This window comes from Aphelocoma coerulescens, chromosome 1 (genome assembly GCF_041296385.1).
Source record: "Aphelocoma coerulescens isolate FSJ_1873_10779 chromosome 1, UR_Acoe_1.0, whole genome shotgun sequence".
NCBI classification, from domain to species: Eukaryota; Metazoa; Chordata; class Aves; order Passeriformes; family Corvidae; genus Aphelocoma; species Aphelocoma coerulescens.
In genome coordinates this window covers 18,977,114-19,000,391 of record NC_091013.1, presented here as the reverse complement: position 1 = coordinate 19,000,391, position 23,278 = coordinate 18,977,114, and the positions used below count along the sequence as shown (strand labels likewise).

At 38.0% G+C, this 23,278-nt stretch overlaps 1 protein-coding gene across 1 annotated transcript in view; it reads left to right on the top strand.

The window, feature by feature from the left end:
• FRMPD4 (FERM and PDZ domain containing 4) overlaps nt 1–17,254 on the top strand; it is a 307,719-nt gene extending 290,465 nt beyond the window's left edge. Inside the window, exons 9-17 of the mRNA XM_069003569.1 lie at nt 1,705–1,824; nt 2,553–2,689; nt 4,438–4,564; nt 6,900–6,989; nt 7,579–7,761; nt 10,991–11,129; nt 11,698–12,759; nt 13,083–14,354; nt 15,476–17,254. Of these exons, the coding sequence (XP_068859670.1) occupies nt 1,705–1,824; nt 2,553–2,689; nt 4,438–4,564; nt 6,900–6,989; nt 7,579–7,761; nt 10,991–11,129; nt 11,698–12,759; nt 13,083–14,354; nt 15,476–16,830 (4,485 nt within the window). The 3' untranslated portion in view covers nt 16,831–17,254. The remainder of the gene's footprint in view (nt 1–1,704; nt 1,825–2,552; nt 2,690–4,437; nt 4,565–6,899; nt 6,990–7,578; nt 7,762–10,990; nt 11,130–11,697; nt 12,760–13,082; nt 14,355–15,475) is intronic.
• The last annotated feature ends 6,024 nt before the right edge of the window (nt 17,255–23,278 follow it).

The following is a 23,278-nucleotide window of genomic DNA, read 5'->3' as shown; positions in this document are numbered from 1 at the left end:
TCTTTAAAAGCCTTATTTTGATATTTGGTTCCAATCTGATTATACAGATCTGCATCTGGGTGACAGGGAATGCTCCTCTTTCTGATGAAGTCAGGTTTGGCTTGTTTACACAGAGATACATTATGTCACTTCAGTGATGATGAATTGTGACACAGAAAATGTTGGTGTGACTTTCTTCCTTAGATCAGGGAAGTGTGACTAAAGTTAAAGTTGCTTCACAGTTACCAGCAGAGTACCCTCATTTTATCTGTTTATCATTTTGCCAAATTGTTTAGCCTGAAATTTCCTATTATATTTCTGTGTTTCAGGAGAACATTAGTATTTTTAAAATTTCAGTTAAATTGGAAAAAGAAGGAAAAGGAGAAATGGATTCTTAGATGGGGAAAAATACTTAATTTAAATGACAGAATCCCTGTAATTATAACTAGAGTCTGTGCAATGGTATGAAGGAGCTTAGTTTACCAGCTAACAGTCTTTCCAGCGTTTTCTAACCTTTAAGTACTTGCTTTTGCTATGTTAACATTCTTTTCTTGAGGATGTAAGCTACCCAGTGATTGCACAATAACCAGAAATACTCAATACTTGTCTTCCTAGCCTAGCTGTCTCCTTGAAGTTATTGGTAAAATTCTCACTGAAATCAGAAACATCAGAATAAACCAGCATAGTGAGCTTTCAAAAATCCCATCTGGAGCTTTTATTTATGTACAGAGTATGTCTATGTACTTAGGAAAGAGGTGAGACAACCTGAGGTAAATAGACCTTGTGGAAATTGTTTGAGCAAGACAGAGACTTCATTGGAGGTTTTTAAAAGTATAGTTTTGTCAAGTAAAGATGTTGATTATAAAGTACCCTAACTACATTAGCCTAATTGAATAAATTACATAAACTACATTAGTTCTGAGGGTTTCTTCTTTGAAGTTCCTGTAAAATCAGCAATATTTTAATTTGCCATTATAATGTTGCTGCTGACCATGACTTACAGTGGTGGGTTTGGATTGTTACCCTTTCGTCCAATTACTCATTAGCTATGCAGTGGTCTCCTGTGAATATACCCAGATTACAGAGTTAAATGCTTAAAAAACTTTTGCTGACCAGCACAAAAGCAGACTTTTTAATTTTTTAATGTATTGGATCTCAGTCAGAAGTTATGAAGTAGATCTCTTAATCCAGAACAATGGAGGAAAAGACCTAGTTTCTTGCAAATTGTCTGATGGATTAAAACAAGCAAGAGAAAGTGAGAGCAATAGCTGCCAAGTTAGGCCTCACCTGTGTTCTCAGACAGTCTAAGAAATAAAACGTGACCTCTCCCCAAACACCTAAATCTACCTGTTTATGCATATTTTAGTCCTGCAGGAGCTCAACTAAGCTTGCATTTCACTTGGATGGTTTTTGTTAAGATGTTTTATCTCTGTTCTTTCACTCTGGTTTTGAGTGAATTCTGTTGCTTTGAGGATGAGTTGCATCAGGTAGACATGCCTGTATGAGTTTAAAAGTCTTTCCACAAGATTATATATATAAGATGTTCTTAGATGAAGAACTTAATAAGTAGCCCATGGCAAAGCTCTTTTTTGGGCAGAATTATTTTTCTTGCTATGTCAGGGCTCTGGAGCAGGGTAACATTGCCCAAGATCTTGTTCCACCAGGGTTGCCAAGCTCTAATATTTATCTGTCTATTTACAATATCTAATTATTGCACTGTCCTAGGTGACCCAAAGGCCAAGCTCGCATAAGATGAGATGTCTTTTCAGGATTAGCTTTGTCCCAAAGGATCCCATTGATCTTTTAAGAAGAGATCCAGTTGCTTTTGAATATCTCTATGTACAGGTAAGTGAAAGCACAGTGATTGCTAGTGTAAAGGAGAATAAAAAAATACACTTACTATATATATAAATTTACATCTTCACATAGAAAAGCATGGTTGCAGTAAATCCTGGCTTTTATTTCTGCTGCATAAAGCCAATGAATGCACTTGGGGAATGTACAAATCTCTATCATCTGCAAAGTCCTCTTTCTTCATAAGTCTCTCCAAGTAGCAATGCTTTGATATCTTTCCAAAATATATTTGGCTTTAGAGAAGAGTGAAGCTGAATTAATTGTTAATACTTATTTATGCTACTGTAATATCAGACAGAAATGATGTCTGAAAAGGAACTTCCAGTAAAGTGGATGGGAAAACCGATGTACAAGCAATGTGGTTCTCCTGAATATCTCACCGGGTAGAATCCTGCTATCCTGAGTCTAGATATACTGATATGCTCCCATCACTCTTTGTGATGGAGGATTACTCTTCTCTCCAGGAAGGCTGAAGAGAGCCTAGGTCAAAATAATCATGCCTTTTGCTCTCTGGCAGAAATACTGGTATTCTTCATTAGTGCCCATATCGTGAATAACTAACACCTCTGAGAGCAAAAACACAGTCCTACGTCTGAGTTAGAGGTTACTTTTCATGAAGTGTTAATTAAAAAAAAAAAAAAAAAAAAAAAAAAGAACAGTAATTTATTGTCAGTGCAAGATTTTTTAACATGACGCTCCCTCTACTGGTTCTTTGGCAGAGCTGTAACGATGTGGTTCAGGAAAGATTTGGACCAGAACTGAAATATGACATTGCCCTGCGGTTGGCTGCATTACAAATGTATATTGCAACTGTGACCACCAAGCAAACTCAGAAAATCTCCCTCAAATACATAGAGTAAGTTGAGAATGCTGTGTGTTCTTTAAAAGTGAAACATTAGAAGTAACTTGTAGATTCTTTAAGGTTGTTTCTTTAGTACGTCCGTATGCATGCACCAATTTTAGGTTTATTCTTTGCCACTGAAATTGATTCAGGTGTGTTAGGAGTGGTACATTTTGTGCTTTTGGTCCATTTACTTTTTGGTCGTCTGTTTGGGCATATGAAATAGACTATAAATGTAAATAAGATTAGCTCATTTGCTTTCAGTGATTTAAGATCTAAGTTTATATTGTCTGTATGGTCAGGTTTTAGTAGAGATTATTATAGTAAGATTCAGATTGTTGCTTGGTTCAGAAGACAGTAGGTCAAAGATTGGAGTTTGTAATATTTCTTAAATGCAGTGATGCCTTTTCCTGGTCTTAAAATCAAGAGTCAAACACGGTTAGAAGGGAAAAAGGGATTTTACCTTGGTATTTATTTTAAGGATCCTTAGGTGCACACGTCCAGGTCGAACGCACCTCAATGCACACCACAATTCACACTCCCAAAAGATCTGGTATAACATTATAGGTCTTACTAATTAGCATATCCATCAAAGATTCCCCAATGAGAGGCTTGAATGAGCCCCCCTCCCCGAGGAACCTTCCCCTGGATGGTTCTATCTTAGTTTACAGAATGTGTTCTGGAGAGGACCTTGGTGTCTGGGGCATATTGATCCCTAACTACGAAACCTCTAAAATGTTTAGTCTCCTAGCTGAATAAACAAGTCCAAGAATGTAGGCAAAAAGCACTAGGAACACAGAAGTTGTAAAAAGGTATAAAAGGGGTATAAAAGAAAAGGCCAGTCATATAAAAGAAAAGAAAATTCATCATGGCATCAGCAGAAGTACTCCAGTAGGCAACTGTCTTATGTTAGATACCAGTTATAGATATATATAGATGTATAGATCATATAACTACATATAGATATAGATGTATAGCTACAGTGAAAAAGTAACATTGGAAAGTGTAAATGTGTGTATATTGCCTTGGATTAAAAAAAAAAGGCAACAAAACCTCACAACAAAACAAAAACCCAAGGCCTAAAACTATTTTTGCTGTTGCTTAGTTTGCTTGCAGAATGGAAATAATAACTGTTACACACTCAAGAGTCTTGTAGGGTTTATCCATCATATTGAAGACAATGTTATATTCTATCCTATTAATGAATCTGCAAAAATAATTACTTACAAGCGAAGAGTCAGTCTTCTGTCAAAAGGGGTGCTTCAAGCAGAAAAATAACTTGGTAAATGGAGGCAAACTGGTTGCATTTGAGGAGGATCCCACCACTCCCCTCCCCCCCACCCAACCAAAAGGTGACTAGAAAATGGCTCTGATTTCCATGTTCTAAAAGAAGCTTAGAAAATAAAATTAAATCTGACATTACATTGTTAAATTATCTGCTATTTTAATTCTGTAATTGTACTTGCCAATGTAATTAAGTGGTGTTTAACACAGACTTTAGATATCAAATTTAAACATTCTTTTCTGAATGGCATGACTGAAGAGATGGAAGGGATAGAAGAAATATTATTTATACTTTTAAAATACTTTTTTTCATAAGAAATAAATTGTTTAAATTTAAAAAATAACATGTTTTTTCAAAACTCTGGACTTGATCAACTCTCCTGTTTTCAGGTAATCATTCACTTGGCATTGTAGTCACCAGTCTTTAGATAAATAATCATCACAGGAATGTGAAATTAAATATATGCCTTTTATTGCAGAAAAGAATGGGGATTAGAGACTTTTCTTCCATCTGCTGTGCTGCAAAGCATGAAAGAAAAGAACATAAAGAAAGCACTTTCCCACCTTGTCAAAGCAAATCAAAACCTAGTTCCTCCAGGCAAAAAGGTATTACATTTGCATCTTAATGGAAAATATGTTTTAAAGAACAGAAAGTGTGGCATGCATGGGACACATTTAGAGCTAATCTTTTGGAGAAACACCTAGCCAGTATATTTTCAGAGATCTAACTTTGGGTGCTGGTGCAACATAGCCAAGAACTATTAAAAAAAATTAATTATGCCCCAGTGAAACTGTCTTCTTAACTTGAGAATGACAGAGAACTGGTTATTAATACCTCACGTATGATAAAAAAAAAAATTTATATATTTTAATTAACTTAGCATTTTCTATGAATGGCAGATTTGCTAGGAAAGTTTTCGTTCTCTCTCTGATGCTCTCATCTGACATAACTGCTGTTTTTCAGATTGTTTTCTGTTACACTGTAGAGAAAGACTTTTCGCTGGCCAAGATCTAACTGGATAGATGATGGTCCTTGCAGTAAATGACCCTCCTTGCTGTTCTAAAATGCTTTTCTTAGCACTAAGCTTTCACTTCAGCTGGAAAAAACACAGATAAGACAATGTCTCTGAGAAATGCCTTTGTTACATGCAAGCTGAGACTGCTTTTAGACACCGTAATGTGGTTTCTTCGTGCAGGTCATCTTTTCTTGTTCATAGGCAATGGAGAGAAATAGGCACTTCTAGGGAGCAATTCATCCCATCCCACATTTGGAACCAAAAATAGGTCAGATTGCCTGTGTCCTAGAAATGCTTATTTCTCTTCATGGACTATAAAAAGAACCTAAGAGTGACTAGTTGAGACATAAAATGAGCTGAATCCTGCTTCATGACAGTTTGTTTCTGAACCAAAAACCCTCAAAACAGCTGGTGCTGAGCTAAGGCTCACTGGGATCAGCAGAAATCCTGCTTGGAGGTTTCAGAACACATTGTGACTGTGAACATAGCTCTATGCATCTGACCTCAGGAAGAAAGGCTGAAGCACTGCTTGTCTCCTATAATGCTGAAACTAAAGCTAAATTATGCCAGTTGCTTATTACTTATCTGGTAGTGTAAATTTGGGGTTATTTTGGAAGCCATCAGTGCTGCACAGGTGTAAGATATGCCTTACAGTGGCATAGTAGTATGAGTTCTTGGTTAGAAGAGATACTGCAACCATCCCTTCCTGCAGCAAGCAAACTTTGTTAGGTTTGCTTCATTCTTTTTGATTTGAGCTTTGGAAATACGTTGTTTGCCAACCTGCTTTTTTAGCAGGTAAGTCTGAGAAAGAAAGCATCTGAGCTCTTCATCGCCTCCTGTCTCACTTGTAGGTACTAACACAGAAACTAACTGATTTCTTTGTGCAGTCTTCTCTTCCTTCACATGAAGGGAAGCTTGTCATTCTCAGGATTCTCATGGTTTTTTACAACCCTTCTGTATTTCTGCACCAAGCGAACATCTGGTGAAGCAAAGGGGAAAGCATTACCACTAGTTGCTCTACTTTGGATTCATTTCCTCCTTGTTGTCTAGGAAAAAATTATGATAGGGGCCCATAAAATGCTGTTCAAGATCAAGTAAGATTTTGAATTAGAAATCCAGTGACTGGAATGAAACTAGCAAATGATATGAGACTGTTTTATATTATCTTCTAAAAGTCCAGATATAAGGATTTACACCAGGGAAGTGTAAGGTTTGGATTCAGACTGGGTGAAATGAACTGTTTCTTGTTTCCCTTTTGTCTCATAAAGTATTTCTAAGTTTTCTTTTTTAAGTAGGTAGTTTAAGCTCAGAGGAAAAAAATAGGAGACAAATTCTGACGTATTACATGATAAGATCATATGTATTGATATGCTGTATTTAGCTTTCTGATTTATTACCTACTAAATATAGTGGAAGAGTGCTATTTTAGAAAATAGGAAATGCAGTAACAAGTTGGAATAATCTGCCAAACACCACAAGTACCTAGCAAAATGTAAAATACATAGCTGACAAATGCACATTTTTTTGTTCTCTTTCTCTGTATAGGTACATAAATGTTTAAGAACTGATGGAGTTTATGAATGGAAAGCTGCTGTCTTAGCCTTGAAAACCCTCAGTGAACAGATGTTTAATCTGAGTACTTTAACATTTTCCCTTCATTAAAGCAGTTAGGATGTTCTTGAAGTGCTCTGATCTGCCCATTCCCAAGTCCTCAGTGCATTTTAACTAAACAAGCAGATATTAATTTTAAGAATGAAACTGTTTCTCCTCATCTGAGGCTCAAGCATCTCAAGATTTAGTTTCAGGCTCCAAAGAGCTGTTGTGGAAGACCATTCTCTTTATATTACGCAAATATGTTTTCTTTCTGAATTTTATAATGTGATGATTTCCACAACTACCTCTTACCCCTGTTTCTCCTTTCTCAGCTCTCTGCTCTGCAAGCCAAGGTGCATTATCTAAAGTTCCTCAGTGATCTACGATTATATGGAGGGCGTGTCTTCAAGGCAACACTAGTGGTAACATTTCTCTCAAAATAGTCTCTTCTCTTGATTTTTTTTTCCTAATGTCTTTTTTTTTTTTAAGCTGGATCATATAATTTTCTTTAGAAATTTAGGTTCTATTATTATGCTTAAATATAATTTTTAATTGAACCAAAACACTTTTTGTTCCTTTTCATCTTGGAAACAACATATCTGTCATAATAAAAATTTTACCTGGAATTTGGAGATAGATAGCATTTTCTTAGCAAATAACACCATCCAATTATCTATTGAATGCTAAAATTGTTAGTCTGGAAAAATCTTAATGACAAAGTTTTTCTTTTAACAGAAGCAGAGTCCTTCCATCGTCTGTCCATCTAACTATCCACCTAAAAACTAGAGTGCAATCAACATCCAGCAAGAAATTCCTTTACTTTTTTTTAAATTACGAATCAAGTATGCTCTTGTGTATTGTATCTTCCTAGAAAAAACATAATAATCTTTAATGTAGAAATGCCTTTCAAACGTAACTCTTATGTAACTGAAAGAAGGGAGTGGTGATTTCTGTTACTATGCAGTACCTAGCATGTTTTTTACTTGTTCTTTTTTTCTTTTTCTGTTAAAGCAGGGAGAAAAGCGTTCAGAAGTGACTCTGTTAGTAGGGCCACGGTACGGAATCAGCCATGTGATAAACACCAAAACAAATCTTGTGGCTCTCCTGGCAGACTTCAGCCATGTGAACAGAATTGAGATGTTTACAGAAGATGAGAACAGTGTTAGAGTTGAGCTGCATGTCTTAGATGTGAAAGTAAGTTTGTTACTGATTTGTGTTGAAATAACATCTTTTAATAATGTTTTTGTCTTTATTTGAGTATTAGATCAAGCTATGCTGTTCTGAACATTTTCATGGCAATAGTACTCTGGGAGTGCATTTTCAGCTCTTTTTTTGTCACAGTGCATATATACTACAGGTTGGGCTACAGTGTACCAGGCTGGTGTTTTCCAGCCACCTGCATTCTATTTTGATTTTTCTCTCAGCTGACCCCCAGCAACTTGCTTTGTTATTGTCTTCATGGATTTCCATGGTAAGAAAAGGTGATGGTGAAATTTGCCTTCTTTTGAAGCTCCTTCTAGTGTAATATACAGTGTCATTACCAGTAAAGAATTGCCAGCTGCATTGAACCAGTGTCCCCTGTAATCCAGTGTTATATGCACAAAGTTCACTGCAAGTAACCACATAACAGTTCCCAATTAAATAAACTGCTGAAGTGCATGGGTTTCTTTTTTAGCCTTTAGAATTCCAGTTCAGTGCTTTACGCTACATAATATATTCACAGGTGCTCATCATCTACCTGTAGTAATTTAATTTCTGTTAAATCTCAGTGACACCTCCCATCTGAGGCATCTTAGCAGCAAAATGAGTGGAGATTTGTATGTTACACTGTCCTGGGTGTTTTTGGTGTGGTTTCTATTTGGCTTTGAAGTGGAAGCCTTCATAGACTTTCTAGGACATTAATCTTAACCAGAGATTGAAGGAAGAGCTCTCATTATACTTGAAACTTAAATATTTGATTAAAATAAATAGAACCTAACACTTCTTTTCACCTACCCAGCTATACACAAAAAGCACACATGAGGAATATTTTACTAAGCTTTTGCTTTGGATACTTTAGGTGTATTGAGCTGGAACTGTTTCCCTGTATTTAAGGTAATGAAAAAAACATTGTTATAAAGTAGTCTAGATGCTCTTTGACAGCAGCTTAAGAGAAATTTACAGGTTGGTGAACACAGCATCTCTTTCACTGTACTTAGCAATGGTAACATCTGAGGATAGCAGACTGCTTTGCCTTCATTACTGTGCTAAACTCATGGCCTTCTTGTAAGAAAGCTATGATCACCTTTTTACAGATGGAGAAAGTAATATCGAAATTAAATGTTTCCCATCTGCCCATATGGAATATGCAGCACCGTATGCCATAGTACTATGTATTACCATGGTGTTATGTTGTTATATATTATAATACTGTTACTGTCTTACTGTAAATTGTGCATATCCCCATCTCCTTGCATTTCAACACATGTGATCTCAAACCCAGAGAGACTGACTAAAAATAAAAATCTAGGAGACTCTGGGTGGAATTTGACAAAAAGTTGCCTCTCTGTGGGGTGCAAGTAGGGGTTGAGACTATGTCCTGTGAAGGAGATGCAGGCACACAGAGGTAGGTATTCTCAAGTGATGTTTTCATCCTTTGACTTACCCTCAAATAGTAGGTTCATATATCCAGGTTCTGAATGTACCAGTATATGTTATATATTACATTATTTTCTAAATGAACAGACAGTTCATTTTTATTTTATTTTTGTTTCTTTAAATATGTTCTCAAGCATGTTTCACTTGGCAGAAGCAGGCAATAAAAGTTTAGCTGTCACAGGACTTTTCAGCAGATTACCAGTATTTCACAGCATTGTTTTCAGCAATATGAGATTTTTGTGTTCATAAATTTCTGCCAATCACTGCAGAAAACTTGAGATGAATATAGCATTTCAAATGTCAGTTTTTAGTAGTTGCTCAAAAGAACAGAGATTAATTAACCCACTGTAGGTTTAATAATTTATAGTAACTATAAAATCTATGGTTGAATACCTTGAAAGAAGCATGTATTGAATAGAAGCTCAAGCTGTAGCAAAAATAGGTTAAAGAAAAAAAAACCCTCATATATTTTCCCAAGTTGCTGAAAACAGTTTATACAACATTCAGGGCACCTGGAACATTTTGGCCCAAGATGCTGTAGCACAGGCTTTTAAAAGCTCATTGGACCTGTTGTGGGTTTGGTAATAAGGTGTGATCATCAGTTACGTTTTGGCCAGAGCTTCCATCAGAATCAGTTGTCTTTTTACCAGGAAGGGCTTGAGTAGGTTGGAGAGTCATCCTTGTTGCATATGACATTCCTTCTGGAATGGATGGTGCAGGTCCTTGCATCTGTCTTCTGACAGTGGGCTCTGCATGCTAAATTATGATAAATTGTCACAAATGTCCACATACTATGAGTCACTACACACTGTGAGTGATAAGATGGGTTGTCTATGGTCTAATTTCTATCTATGCATCATGGTAAGGGCTTCATTTTTATTTCCTGTCTAGGAGTTGCAGAGGCTAGCCACCTTAATAAATTACATTTGAAGAGAACAGCTTTTGGTATTAAAAGCTACAGAGACATGAACAAATTTTTAGGCAAGAAAATGTATACATAATGGCAAAAGAAAAATTAATTGAAGTGTGTTTCACATGGATGTCTTGGGTTCATTGCTTGCTATCCTGGCAGCCACAGTTTTCAAAGCTCTGGGGTCTTTCATTTTTGTTAGGACTGGCCTTTTTTTTTTACAGTGTTTTGTATTTGTTTTCTTTGCTGATCACCCTCCTGGGGATCTTTCTCCATTCTCTTTGTCTCTGTTTATCTGCTTATTTTTTCACCACTTGTCTTTTCAGTAACACCAGGCTGGTGTTCTGTTGATCTGTCTCTGTTTCTGCTGTGTAATGACAGCTTTAGCCTGACTGCTGTATTTTATGAACCTCAGCTTTCCCTGACTGTTTGCTTCCCTTGTCATTCTTCCTTGCTTATTCTTAGTGCACCGCATTTTCTGGGAAGCAGCAGATTCCCATACAACTGCAAGACTCCAGCACCTAATATACCAGGTTCTTAACCTGTGGCAGATTCAGAGTAACATTAAATAGTGCTTTGGCAAGAGTAAGGTGTCTGTGCAAGAAAAAGATGGAGCACGAGTCTTAAAATAGTTAGCTTCATTCAGAAAGAGGGCATGCAGTTGTTAAGATATCAAGTTGGACTTCTACCTTACTACAACTCCAATCTTGACTAAATTTTTTATACTGTTTGATATTGGTAGTGAGGAAAATAAATTTTCAATAAATTTTCAGTGTGGTGTTTGTGATGAAATTCCTTTTGCTTTGATGTAAGAGTATTGTCAACAGGCAAACAAATTGAGGAGGAACAGCCTTAACTGGATTGTATTCTTCTTAGCCTATTACTCTTCTGATGGAGTCATCAGATGCAATGAATCTTGCTTGCCTAACAGCTGGATACTACAGACTGCTGGTTGACTCAAGACGTTCAATATTTAATGTGGCCAACAAGAAAAATGCAGGGAGCCGAGAATCAGGTATTTATTTCACAGTATGTTAATGATGGTCCAGTGTATAAAGCAGACGTCAACTGAAGCCAGAGCACCTCCAGATAAATAGAAGGCTGTGTCAAATGAGATCTGATTGCTCACTCAGACCTAGCAACACAGTATTCATTCAGCTTTATAATGTTCTAAGATCCAGCCTATATTAGCATCTTCATGGTAAAATAAAACCTGTGTTGATTTTCCTTCATACTCTAGTAGACAGAGGCATGCTTCTGTGAGTGTCATTATTTTATATGCATACATCTTTTGTCAGAATACATATGGTTGGAGAAACCAGCTGCTTTTGTGTTGCTATGCCTGGAATAGCATTTTAGATTTTTTCTAGAGTACAGAAGTACCAGTTAAACTTTAGGTCATTAAATCAACAGGTATTTAACTTAGAACAGAGGTGAATTTGAAAGTGCTTTTCTGATATATTTGATGGCTCAACTATCCTATTCAGAATGTTTAATACTCAGCATCAACAAAAGATTGTTTACAAATTACATTACTTTGTTCTTTGATTTCACAATGTTGATTTTATTTCATAATGCTATAGGACCTGAAAATAGAGGGAAACATAATATCCTTGCTTCTGAATGGAATTGTATACCAAAAACTACCACTTTCCTGGCCGAAGGAGATCAGGAGGCTCAAATGTCCTTTGCTGATCCAAAGCAGAAGACTGTAGATGTTTCCGAAAGTCTGCTATGTCAAAAAGAGCACAGACATCTCTACATAGAGAATACTTATAATTCAGGTGGATTTGATCAGCATCTGGCCAAGCAAAGTGACCCCGCTGAAACAGAAGAAAGCAGAAATTTTAACCAGCCTTCACTGCTGTCACTCTCAGGTTTGGAACCTAGCAAGAAAGCACAGGATTCTCCCAGGGGAGCAAAAGTTTCCTTTATATTTGGAGATCCCAGCTTGGATGGTATCAGTCCCCAGACTCTTGGCTATGAAAGGCTTTTGGATGAAAGTCCAGAAGTACTAGAAAAACAAAGAGCCATTTATCTTAGTAATGCCAATGATATTAAAGGCCTGGAGTTGTCACCAGATGCTGAAAGCCTTCAGTTTGCTACAAATTCTGTTTACGCAACTATAAGCGATGGTAAAATATTTGGAGCTGCGGAAGGGATAGAAGAGCCTTTGCTGCATGATATCTGTTATGCAGAAAACACAGATGATGCTGAAGATGAAGATGAAGTAAGCTGTGAAGAAGATATTATGGTAGGAGAAATAAATAGGCCTGCTCTTCTCAGCCTTTCTGGTTCTAGTGATGACATTATTGATTTGACTTCACTTCCTCCTCCGGAAGGTGATGACAATGAAGATGATTTCCTTTTGCATACCTTAAACATGGCCATTGCTGCTCCTCCACCTGGTTTCAGGGACAGTTCAGATGAGGAAGACTCTCAGAATCAAGCGACACAGCCTAGAGACAACAAGGAGCAAGACAGTAATCTAGGCAATGATGACATTCCAGTGTCGCTTATCGATGCTGTCCCTACTAATACAGAGGGGAAGGGTGAGAAGGAGCTAGATGATGCCGTAGTCTCTACACTTCAAGCACTAGAAGCTTTGGCTGCTTCAGAGGAACAGCAGACGAATGACAATTCAGGTTCTTTCACCATAGTTACATTTATTCATTGAAAATCATTCCATCTCATCCATTTAGCTTTGGAAGTACTCCATTTCATGAGGGTTGGTTTGGTTTTTTTTTAGTTTTCCTTTTATTTTTTGCCGTCATTTTGCATACATCATATTTCATATTTAATGGAGCCACCACTGTTATTAAACTACCTGTCTCGGGAACTGTGCAATAAAGTCAGAGTATTTTTACAAAGAATATTTTTGTCTCTAATACGCCCCCTTTTGCTTGTCACTTATCCAGGTGCCTCAGCTGCTGTCATTTAATTGACTCTTATTTTTTGTGGCTTGCAGGTGTAGCTATCCTGCGAGCATATAGCCCTGAGTCATCTTCAGATTCTGGCAATGAAACAAATTCCTCTGAAATGACTGAAAGCTCTGAACTAGCCACAGCACAGAAACAGTCGGAAAACACTGCACGTATGTTTTTCACCACAAGTGAAGGCTACCAACCACTTGTGGAAGAGCAGACTGAATTTCCCATTGCTAAGAATCAGGCTGGAGGGCCAGGAAAGAAGCCCTCACAGCCTTTGGCTGGTGGTCAGGCCACAGAGCTACAGTCAAAAGTTGTGCCTTCAAAGCAGATTCTTCATTCCGACAACATGGAAATGGAGCCAGAGACCATGGAAACAAAATCTGTCACTGATTATTTTAGCAAATTGCACATGGGATCCTTGGTATATTCTTGCACTAGTAAAAGGAAAAATAAGATGACAGATAGCGAAGTAAAAGCATCCTCTGATGGCAATGCCACTGTGAAAAAGCAACAGGGAAATAAAAAAGCAGAGTCTGATGAAGATCTAAAAGCTAAATTTGGAACTCTGTCAGCAAGAGACAGCCAGCGCTTAAGCACTTTTAATGTGGAGAGAACTGCCTTTCGCCAAAGATGGTATGCTGCCGATGATGGGGCAGCAGATAAGCCAAGCCCAGAAACTGTTAATGGGAAGACTTTTCCAAGAGTTCCTGTCCTTGGTAAAACAGAAACTGACTGTAAGGATGAAGTGAATCCTGAGGTGGATCAGGATGATACCTCAGGGCTTAGCCAAGGGGAAAACTTCCTGTCAGATATGACTCCTGTGTCTTCAGCCAAAGACCTAAACGATGCAGAAGATACCGATTTATCTGCAGATGACCATCCTTCAAAGCTTCCAGAAGCTGAGCAGAGTGTGGCTAGACTTTGTGAATATCACTTGGCTAAGCGCATGTCATCTCTGCAAAGTGAAGGCCATTTCTCACTGCAGAGCTCTCAGTGCTCTTCAGTGGACGCAGGATGCAGCACCGGCAGTAGCACGTGTGCTACCCCTGTTGAATCCCCTCTTTGTACCTCTGATGGTAAGCACATCATCTCTGATCCATCAATGAAGGGCATTGCCTATGTTCCAGCTGATGAAAGAGCTGCCATTCTTCCAAACCATGGAACGACATACAAGGACCTGCACCAGCAGCCCGAAGCTGTGTGTCACAGGATGACGGTGCCTGTTGTGCATTCAGCAATTAATGCTGAACCACTTTTTGGCACTTTGAGAGAAGGATGTCATCGGATCCCCAAGATAAAAGAAACTACAGGTACAGCAGTAATAGAGTGTTTCTTGTATTTATTCTTAAAGCTACAAGTTCATGTTGAGGTCTAGGCAAGACATTTCTATTATCTTTATCTGGAACTACATCATCAAGCTGTAGAAGACAGTGAGATTAGACCTTCAGTTTATCTGTTCATTTTACTTGTACATGTTGATATATTCTGATGAGCTGCGTACAACTTCTTAAAAACCCTCTCATACAGTTAAAATATTTGGAGGGACACTGACGGAGAGGCCTCTCTTCCACTCTTTGGAAGCATCTCCAAAATCCATAGTCACTTGAATTCCTTGTTAGATTATGAAATTAATTCAGAAATTATATTAATGTAAGGGAGCAAAACCTTTGATTAATTTCTTAGGTGTCTTATATGCCATTTTAGCAGCTTGTCAAAAACATGCCAATATGAATAAAAAGCTCTAAATGTTAAGAATAAGAAAATGTCACTACCTTATTAAGCAGGTATTTACTTCACAATCTGACAGTAGGTGTTTCTTTACAGTTATAAAAAAATGCACAGTTTTTCAAAGGCAGCATTGAAATTCTTTCAGTTGGATTTTAAGTGTTTCTCCCTTCTTGGGTTGCAATACTCATGTAGCATAGTGTGAGAATGCATGAAAATCCAAAAGTGGAACAGATTAGGAGTTAGAATGAGAAATAATCTTTCTCTGCCAAAAAACTGCCACAAAACCAAACCAAAATTACCATGAACGCATCTTTCCATACTGTTTCACGTGTAGTTAAAATGGTGTTTTAATCTGAAAGTATTAATTAGTTAATTGAAAACATGCAATCAATGTATTAGGGGAGATTTAGGATGTTTTGTACATGATTTGCTGTTCCTTTTCTTGAGTAAGTCTGCTATAGTGAAATCAAAAAATAGTTATTCATAAATTATAATTTGTTGACCAATTGTAAAAGGCATTTTAGTGAAATACAGAAGACTGCTAATGATTTTTTTGTGGAATATTTTGAGGAATGCAGACCATTGGGAAATACCAGGAAACCATTTGTCCTGACTGCTAAAAGATATTTAAAAGTTCAGTCTATGAATATTATCAGGGTGATGTTTAATTATTCTATCTGCTCTTCTACTACCCCTAGTGTAGCTTTCACAGAGCCTGAGAAGGGAAGACAAGGAGGCATGCCTACAGCTTTTCCTAGACAGCCTCTAGCTGACTCCATCATGCTATCATCCATGCTATCAGAATCAAAGGTGCCAAGTCAAAATGAAGACTCTTGTGACATTCCCAAAGTAAATCAGGCTTGTGGGGCAACAGTTAGTTTACGGCCATATGACATGATAGGAGGAAGCCTCAGGATGCCGCAGAACAAGAAAGTGCTGAGACGCAGCAGCAGCAGCAGCAGCATTGGAGGATCTGCAGGCATTGAGATGCTGTTTGAGAAGAAGGCAGCCACGACCAGCTTGAAATGCCTGGATAGCACCCGAAAGGATGAATCCAAATTGGAGAGAAGGGTGGAATTTTCCCTGGGCAAAAAGCTGTCAAAAAGTTACTCTCAGAGTTGTGTGTACGTCAGCACTGATAGGAAGGACAGTAAGAGGTGTTTGGGCACAGGCACCAGTCAGAAGGACTCCAAGCAGTGTCGAACATTGCCCTTGCGAAAGCTGACCACCAGCACCTGGAGGTGTCGGGGCCCCTTTAGCTATTGCTTCCTGAGCAGAGGAAATGATGACAATGAGGAGGAAGATGACCAAGACAGCCATCAGCTCTCTCATCTCTTTGAACCACAGATCCCGTGTGAGCTCTCAGAACCAGTTGCTCAGTTGTTGTCCAGTGACAATGAGCAGAAAGTCTTGGAGTCCCCAAAAGCTCCTGAGCCCCCATATGATGCAGTCAATGAGCGTGAGAAGAACAGTGCTGACACCCAAGGTGGCCAAACTGATGTGAATTTCAACGATGTAGCCTTCGATGCGCGAATCACACGAATAAATGTGATGAAAGAGAAGACTTATGCAATGCCTGATGGATTTATTGCAGCACAAAAGGATGCCAATGAGCTACTCTCACTGGTCCGAGCAAGTATGGGCAAGAGAGAAGATTTACATCCAGAAACATATGACCTTAAACTTTCTAAGTACAAACAACTGTTATCTTTGGAATCGAGACAGTTGGGAAGTGCCTGCAGGAAAATGGCCATGGCTGATAAAAGCCCAGAGGAAATGCTTTTAGCTATGACTTCCAGCTTTCAAGTACTCTGTTGCTTAACAGAAGCCTGCATGCGTTTAGTTAAAGTCATGAACTCTCAAACACAGCAGCAGGAAATTATAGCTAAGATAGACGAGGTTGTAATAAACTACATTTGTCTTCTGAGGGCTGCAGAAGCAGTGTCAGGCAAGACCTCTGGTGATCCTAACATTAAACTCTTGGCTCGACATCCGAATACCATGGCCGCTATTGTAAGCACACTAACACGTTCTCTTAAAATGCTTTTAAACAAGTAAAATACAAAAGTCACTTCATAATCTACCTTTGCAAAGCCATACATAAAAAACTTTTATTTACTGTATGTGTATGAACTAATGTAACAAACTCAGCTTTCTCTGTATATTTTGTTATTTTATATAAAATAGGTATGAGATTAAAAAATGTTAAAATACTGAACATTGAGAAAAGTAATGACTAGATCTGTCCTTCGGTTTATACAAAAGCAACAGCCAAAAAATCCTCTCCCCAAGATCAGAAAAACAAGCAGAAAAAAGTCCCATATAGGAGCAAATTGATGTTTGGCTATTTTTCATATAGTCAAATTTATGGTTGTATGAAGTGAACTTCTAAAGCCTGTTATGTCAATGAAATTGTTTTCTGTTTCATCCAAGTTTTCACTTGGAGAATGCTCCATGTTTAGAATGATTAATTAAATCATAATGTATATAACACAATATTTAATGTTTTAAAATTATAATTTTTAAGCATTGAAAATAGCAAAAAGACATTTAAAATACAAGAGACTATTATAACTAACTAGAGAATATATATATAATAAATGAATCTTTTGTTCATATGGACTGAATTACCCGATTCTTCTTTTCTAGGAAATTCTGTATTTAAAAAAAAAAAGTATTGGATATATGAATATACCAACTTCAGAGGGTATCTGATGTATTGAACTTTAGTGTTGGCATTTTAGACAGTGCAGGTAACTGTGGAGGACTGAGGACACAGAAACCAGAGTGATGGTGGTGTTCTGTCTGAAATGAAAGATTGGTGCCATAATGGTCAGAACAGAATGTATGAGGCAGGTCTACACACCGTTTCCCCTGGTAAATGACAGGACCATCAGAAAATTCCTATGCTGTTTACTGTTTCATCATATATTTACGGTGCATCTGAACAACACGGACTGCATCTATTTTGTTAAATATTTTATACTTCATATTTTATGATTCTGAATGTTTAACTGTAAATAAGTTAGAAATAAAATGAAGTTTTCAGAATACAATAAATATCTCTGAAATATTTCCAGCTAGAGACAGTTCTTCTCTTGAGTGATGACAAAGGCAATTTGTGAATAATCTCTTCCATCTGAACCTTTCTGGAAAACATTTTATAGTCTTGTGTTTGAGAGGCAGCCAAAGCAACAGCTCTCAATTCTGGCTGGCAAATAGTCTTTAACAAGAGCATCTGGTGAACTTCTCAGTGACCGAGGAGCAGCAGCCTCCATTCTCCAAACTCATGTAGGTAATTTTCACCTGTTTCTCGTAACACCATGTACAAGGACTATTAACTGCTCATGTTTTCAAAACTTACCCTTTTGGTTGAAGCACATGTGCAGCTGTCTGTGCTGAGCTGGAAAGACTAAACCAACAAAATTAAGGAAATACTTTCTTGCACTTCATAAAACCGAGAAATGCCTTTTATTCTGATTGCAGAGAAACATCTTCAGAAACACAGTATCAGAAGCTTAATCTGTTGTCCATAGTAGAAAAATCTGATTTCTGAGACTAACTCACTTAGTACATGGACCCACTTCAGAGGGCAGCTCAGAGATAGGCTGCAGGCTGAATTACACTCTTGCAGGGTGACAACAGCTTGTCCTGTGTGGTGCTCACACTCGGTGCTCTCGTTCTGACAGCCCAGAGACTGGGGCTGTGAGTGCTGCTCTTGTGCTGCAAATACTATGTGGTTTGAGTATTTCACACTGGGGGAAAAAAAACAAGCTGAACTGTTGCATTGGTATCTATTCCTTGATTGTTTCCTGAGTTTATAAAAATGTCATCAGTGATTTGGAAATACTAAGTTTCAAAAATAAATTTAGGATTGTCACAACTAAGCATTGATATAGATCATAGGATTGTGTCACTTAAAGCATTTTTAGTCCAGTTCTTTTCATTCCCCTTCTTCTCAATTGATCTAATTTTATTTCAAAGGTAAGTAGATTTTTGTTCTTCTTACTGTTCAAGAACTTTTCTTATTGTAAACATGCTCATTTTGCTCCCTAAAATTAACTATGGTCTTCTATTTTTTTTCTGTGGCAATGTTTCTTGTGTTTAACAAGTGGCAGGGGGGTGGGGGGTGTTGGGGTGTATTCTCTCTGTTTTAATCCATTTTATAGAATCATAGAATAATTTGGATTGTAATGGTACTCTGGAGTTCAACCCTTGCTCAGGTCTGATCAGATCAGGTTGCTCAGGGCTGTTTAAAGTGTCTGTTGGACACCCTCCAAGGATAGATGTCCCACAATTTCTCTGGGCACCAGTTCCAATATTTGACAATCTTTATGGCCAAAAAATGCAAAAATTCTTTTGGTCTAATCAGAATTTTCCATGTTCCAACAATATCCATTGCCTTTCATCGTATGACTGTGCATCCTTTAGTAGAGTCAGGCTCTGTTTTCTCTCTATCCATTCATCAGGCAGCTGTAGGCTGAAATAAAGTCTCCCCTTAAGCTTTCTCTCCTCCAGACTGAGTAAAACCACTTTCTTCAGTCTATCCTCGCATATCATGTGCTCCAGCCCCTGGCCAGCATGGTCACCCTTCACTGGACTCCATGGTGTGATTTCATAAACCACCACCATGCTCTTGTGTCAGTTTTGATAAATAGGATCATCTAGCCAAGCTCTCTGGGGCATCTCTTAGAAGGCAGTTTCTCCTTCCCTCAGGACTTCAGATATCTCCATCTGGTACCATGTGAATGTCTTTTTCATAATGTTTCCACACAGATATATATGCAGGCTTTTAAATGCTCCCTTATGAGAACTTTGTACAATGGCACAGCTGCTGGAAATGATTTGTCTGCAGTCTCCTAGCATCACACATATACACAGGCCTATTAGGTTAGTGTCTCAATATCATCCTTTGTCAGAAAGTGTTTTCATCTTTCTTCTGGGCTTTGGGGAGACCTTATTGCAGCCTTTCAATACTTAAAGAAGGCCTATAAGAAGGATGAGGACAAACCTTTTAGCAGTATGAAAATAGATTATGGGTTTGAATTACAGATACAAGGAAGAAATTTTTTTTTGATGGGGATAGTGAGGCATGGAACAGATAGCCCAGAGTGGTGGTAGGTGTCCCATTCCTAGAAACATTTAAGGTCAGGTTGGACGGGGCTCTGAGCAACCTCATCTAGTTGAAGACATCCCTGCCCATTGCAGGGAGTTGGACAGGATGACTTTTAAAGGTCCCTTCCAATATGAACTGTTCTGTGATTCTAAGATCCTATGATTCAGCTTGTCCTGTCCAGCTAAGGAGAGTCTTGGATGATAATAGACATAACTGTTTTTAATTGTGGGGCATGTGACCTTTCACAGCAGTTACTGTTGAATTATAGCTGATTTCTGTTAATCTTTAGCATTAAGATGACCTTGTCTTCCTGTGTGGCATCCTAATTGATTCCTGCATTAATTGTACATTTTAACTTTATGACATGAGGGAATGCCATCAGTATGTACCTACTTGCACTTAGGCAGTAAAGAAATGCTAAACAATGTAATGTCATCTGGAATATACAATACTTTTATAAACTTTTGTACATACAATATATGTTTAGTGATTTTTAATTTGGCAAAATGACAGGCATCTTCATGTTTGAGTCCTTGAGTTGAGGTTGCTTTATAAAATAATTGGGCAAAGTTTGCCATTTTGACGTTAAGTAGCAAAGCTGAATACCTACACTTTTTTCCCTTCTCTTTCATTAATACTTCATCAATTTGTGATCACTGGAAGATCCAGAATGCTTCATGATGTCCTCGCTGCTCACCAGACATGTGAAATAATCATTCGAAGCTGAGAGATGGATTCCTGAGTAACTTTGTCACACAACTTATAGCAAAGAGAGACCTGATTACTGCACTGAAATCCAGTTAAATTTAGTAGTATTTTATCAGGCATTAATTTGGCTCAATAGGGTATAACTGTAGTATTGTAGCAGCAGATGTTAAAAGCCTCTTTGCACTAATCACTAAACTGTTACAAACTGAAAACTTGGTTCATACCACAAATAGCTTAGTGATGAACATGTGGCACTAACATTAATCAGTCTTTATAATTTGCCACTCAAAATTCAGTAGTAGCTGTTCTGAACAAAAAGAAGGTGATCACAATCTTCCACTGCACTATCTGTGGAACAGCCCTAATATGTTTTCAGACCTAGATTTGGCCAAAGCCATAGAGAACTTGAGGCACTCATCATCAAAGTCTAAACTAAAATAAATAAAATAAGTTAAGATAGAATAAATTAAATAGTAAATGCATTTTCCTATAGGTGTTTGCAAGGTAAAATCTGAAATTTTCTGTCAGTGCTGATGGAATTTGGAAGACCCTGATGGGTGGAAGTAAAGCAATGGATTCTGGGGAGAGTGAATTTTGGCCCATGAGCTCTGGGAGCTTTGATTTCATAAGGGTGGGAGGCAAGGCAAACTAACCCAGCAGCCTGTTGTGCTACAGCAAACGTAAGCTTTTCAGTATTGATTTTGAGGTGCATTTCTTTTACTAAAAGACACTGTGACGCATTTTTATGCAATAGGACATACTTAATTGCATTTTAAAGCTTGTTTTGTCATTCTGAAAAAAAACAGTTATTTACTCTGAGCTTGCAGAGTTAAGGAAAAGCAAAAGGAATGTATTATATCTCCTGCTCCAGTTTTTCTGAGTGGTTGTCTTATTGCACTGCATTTATGTGGACCTTATTGCTCAGGTTTTGAGGATGTTTTTTCCTAATGGTACCTGCACTTGCACCAGTCTTCTCTTATTCTCAAAACATTTGACATATATTACCTAGAAATACTTCAGTTTTTCACAATGGCCAACTAAGTTATTTTTCATTTATTCTTCAACCATACCTTCTTTCAGGATCACCTTTTTGCCTTTTTGATCAGAGAGATTTGAATTATATCTTGCCACCTGTTTAAGAGGTGCCTCTACTGCCTCAAAATAAGGCATGCACCTGTGTGATCCTTTTGCCGTACTTTTAAAAGTGGAATGAGAGGGCATCCAGGAGTTTATCTACTAGCCTAAGAAGCCCCTTCTCTGTGAGGCCAAAACTGAAAAACATGAATATTGGCCAAGCTGAAATGTTTGTCACCTTCTCTCAGGGGAAGGCTTTCATTTTGACACAGCCAGAAATGGTTGTCCTAAGACTTAACCTCCAGGTGATGCTTCCCCCTTTCCATCATCCTAAAATGAAGCAGGACCTTTCAATCTAAGGGACAGGGATTACAGCATAGACAAAGTCCCTGCATCAACACTGCTATTCCTTGAAGTGTGAGAGCTTTCTCTTGTGGTGGCAGCAGCAAGGCAGTTTCCACTGGGGGATGATGCTTACATTTTTTCACCTTTCTAGGAAGTGGGATTAGATGTATTCCCTCTGATTTGACTGTCCATTTGGGCAACAGGATTAAACAAGCACTGGCCAAAGGACTGGAAGCTTCACATCCCTGTTACGGAGTTCCACATTATCTGAACTGCTGAAATGTCTTTCTACAATAGCTAAAGTTGTTCACTCAAATGAGGACTTCACAACTAAACTACCCATTTTTAAACTTGATAGCCTGGAAAGGGTGTGCATAGATTTAATTTCTCTCTTCCAGTATTTAATTAGTCCTCGGCAGAATGTCATACAGAACTATATTCATTTATTGGTATTTCATCTACCAGGTCCTTCCCAAAAAATGTCTGTCTGAGCTCTACCAGTGGATCTAGCACAAGCAGATTTATGTATCAGTTTGTGTCCCACAATGCTAATTTTCCTGTCTTGAACACTCATTCATGTGTCTTCAACACTTTCATGAGAGCAGTTGAACTATCAGGCTGCCTGTTGGACAGTCCCCTGATAGTGTGGTTGAAACATATCCTGCAGGCCCTGTGTCCCCAGTTTCAGTGAAAATAAGGTGGGATGAAAGATGCCAAATTTTAATGTCAAGATTTTCTCCCTTTCTCAAAGAAATTTCTGCTGCTACTCCTCTATCTGTTACTGTGGAATGTGGGCTATTTGGCTCATCTCATTCTAGAAATGCTTTTCTCCATGCTGCAGGTGGAGAAAGTCTCACTCTTCCAGCACTCTTATTTCTCTTGTGCCTTATAAGTAATGGAAGGAAATGTAAATTATTAACTAGATTAGATTTTTGGGTTGATGTTTTTTTTTGGCCTTCCCATCAGTTCAGTCTGTTCCAAATTACTTGCTCAAACTGAAGCAGTCTGGTCTTTTGTTGCATGTTTATTACCCTTAATGAAGTCAGTTTACCATCCGTCACAGCCTTGAGCTGTGCTTATCAAGATCTTTCCCTCTGCCGGGCAAGTGACTTGTAGGAATTTTAATTTGGTGTTTCATGTTCTTGTGGATTCTCCTTCCCCGAAAAAAGGTGACATTCTTTGTTGTTATCTTCTCTGTTAGAAAAATCAGAGAAATCCATACCCCTGTGATTCCTTCTTTGACCTTACTCTTCAAAGATAGGC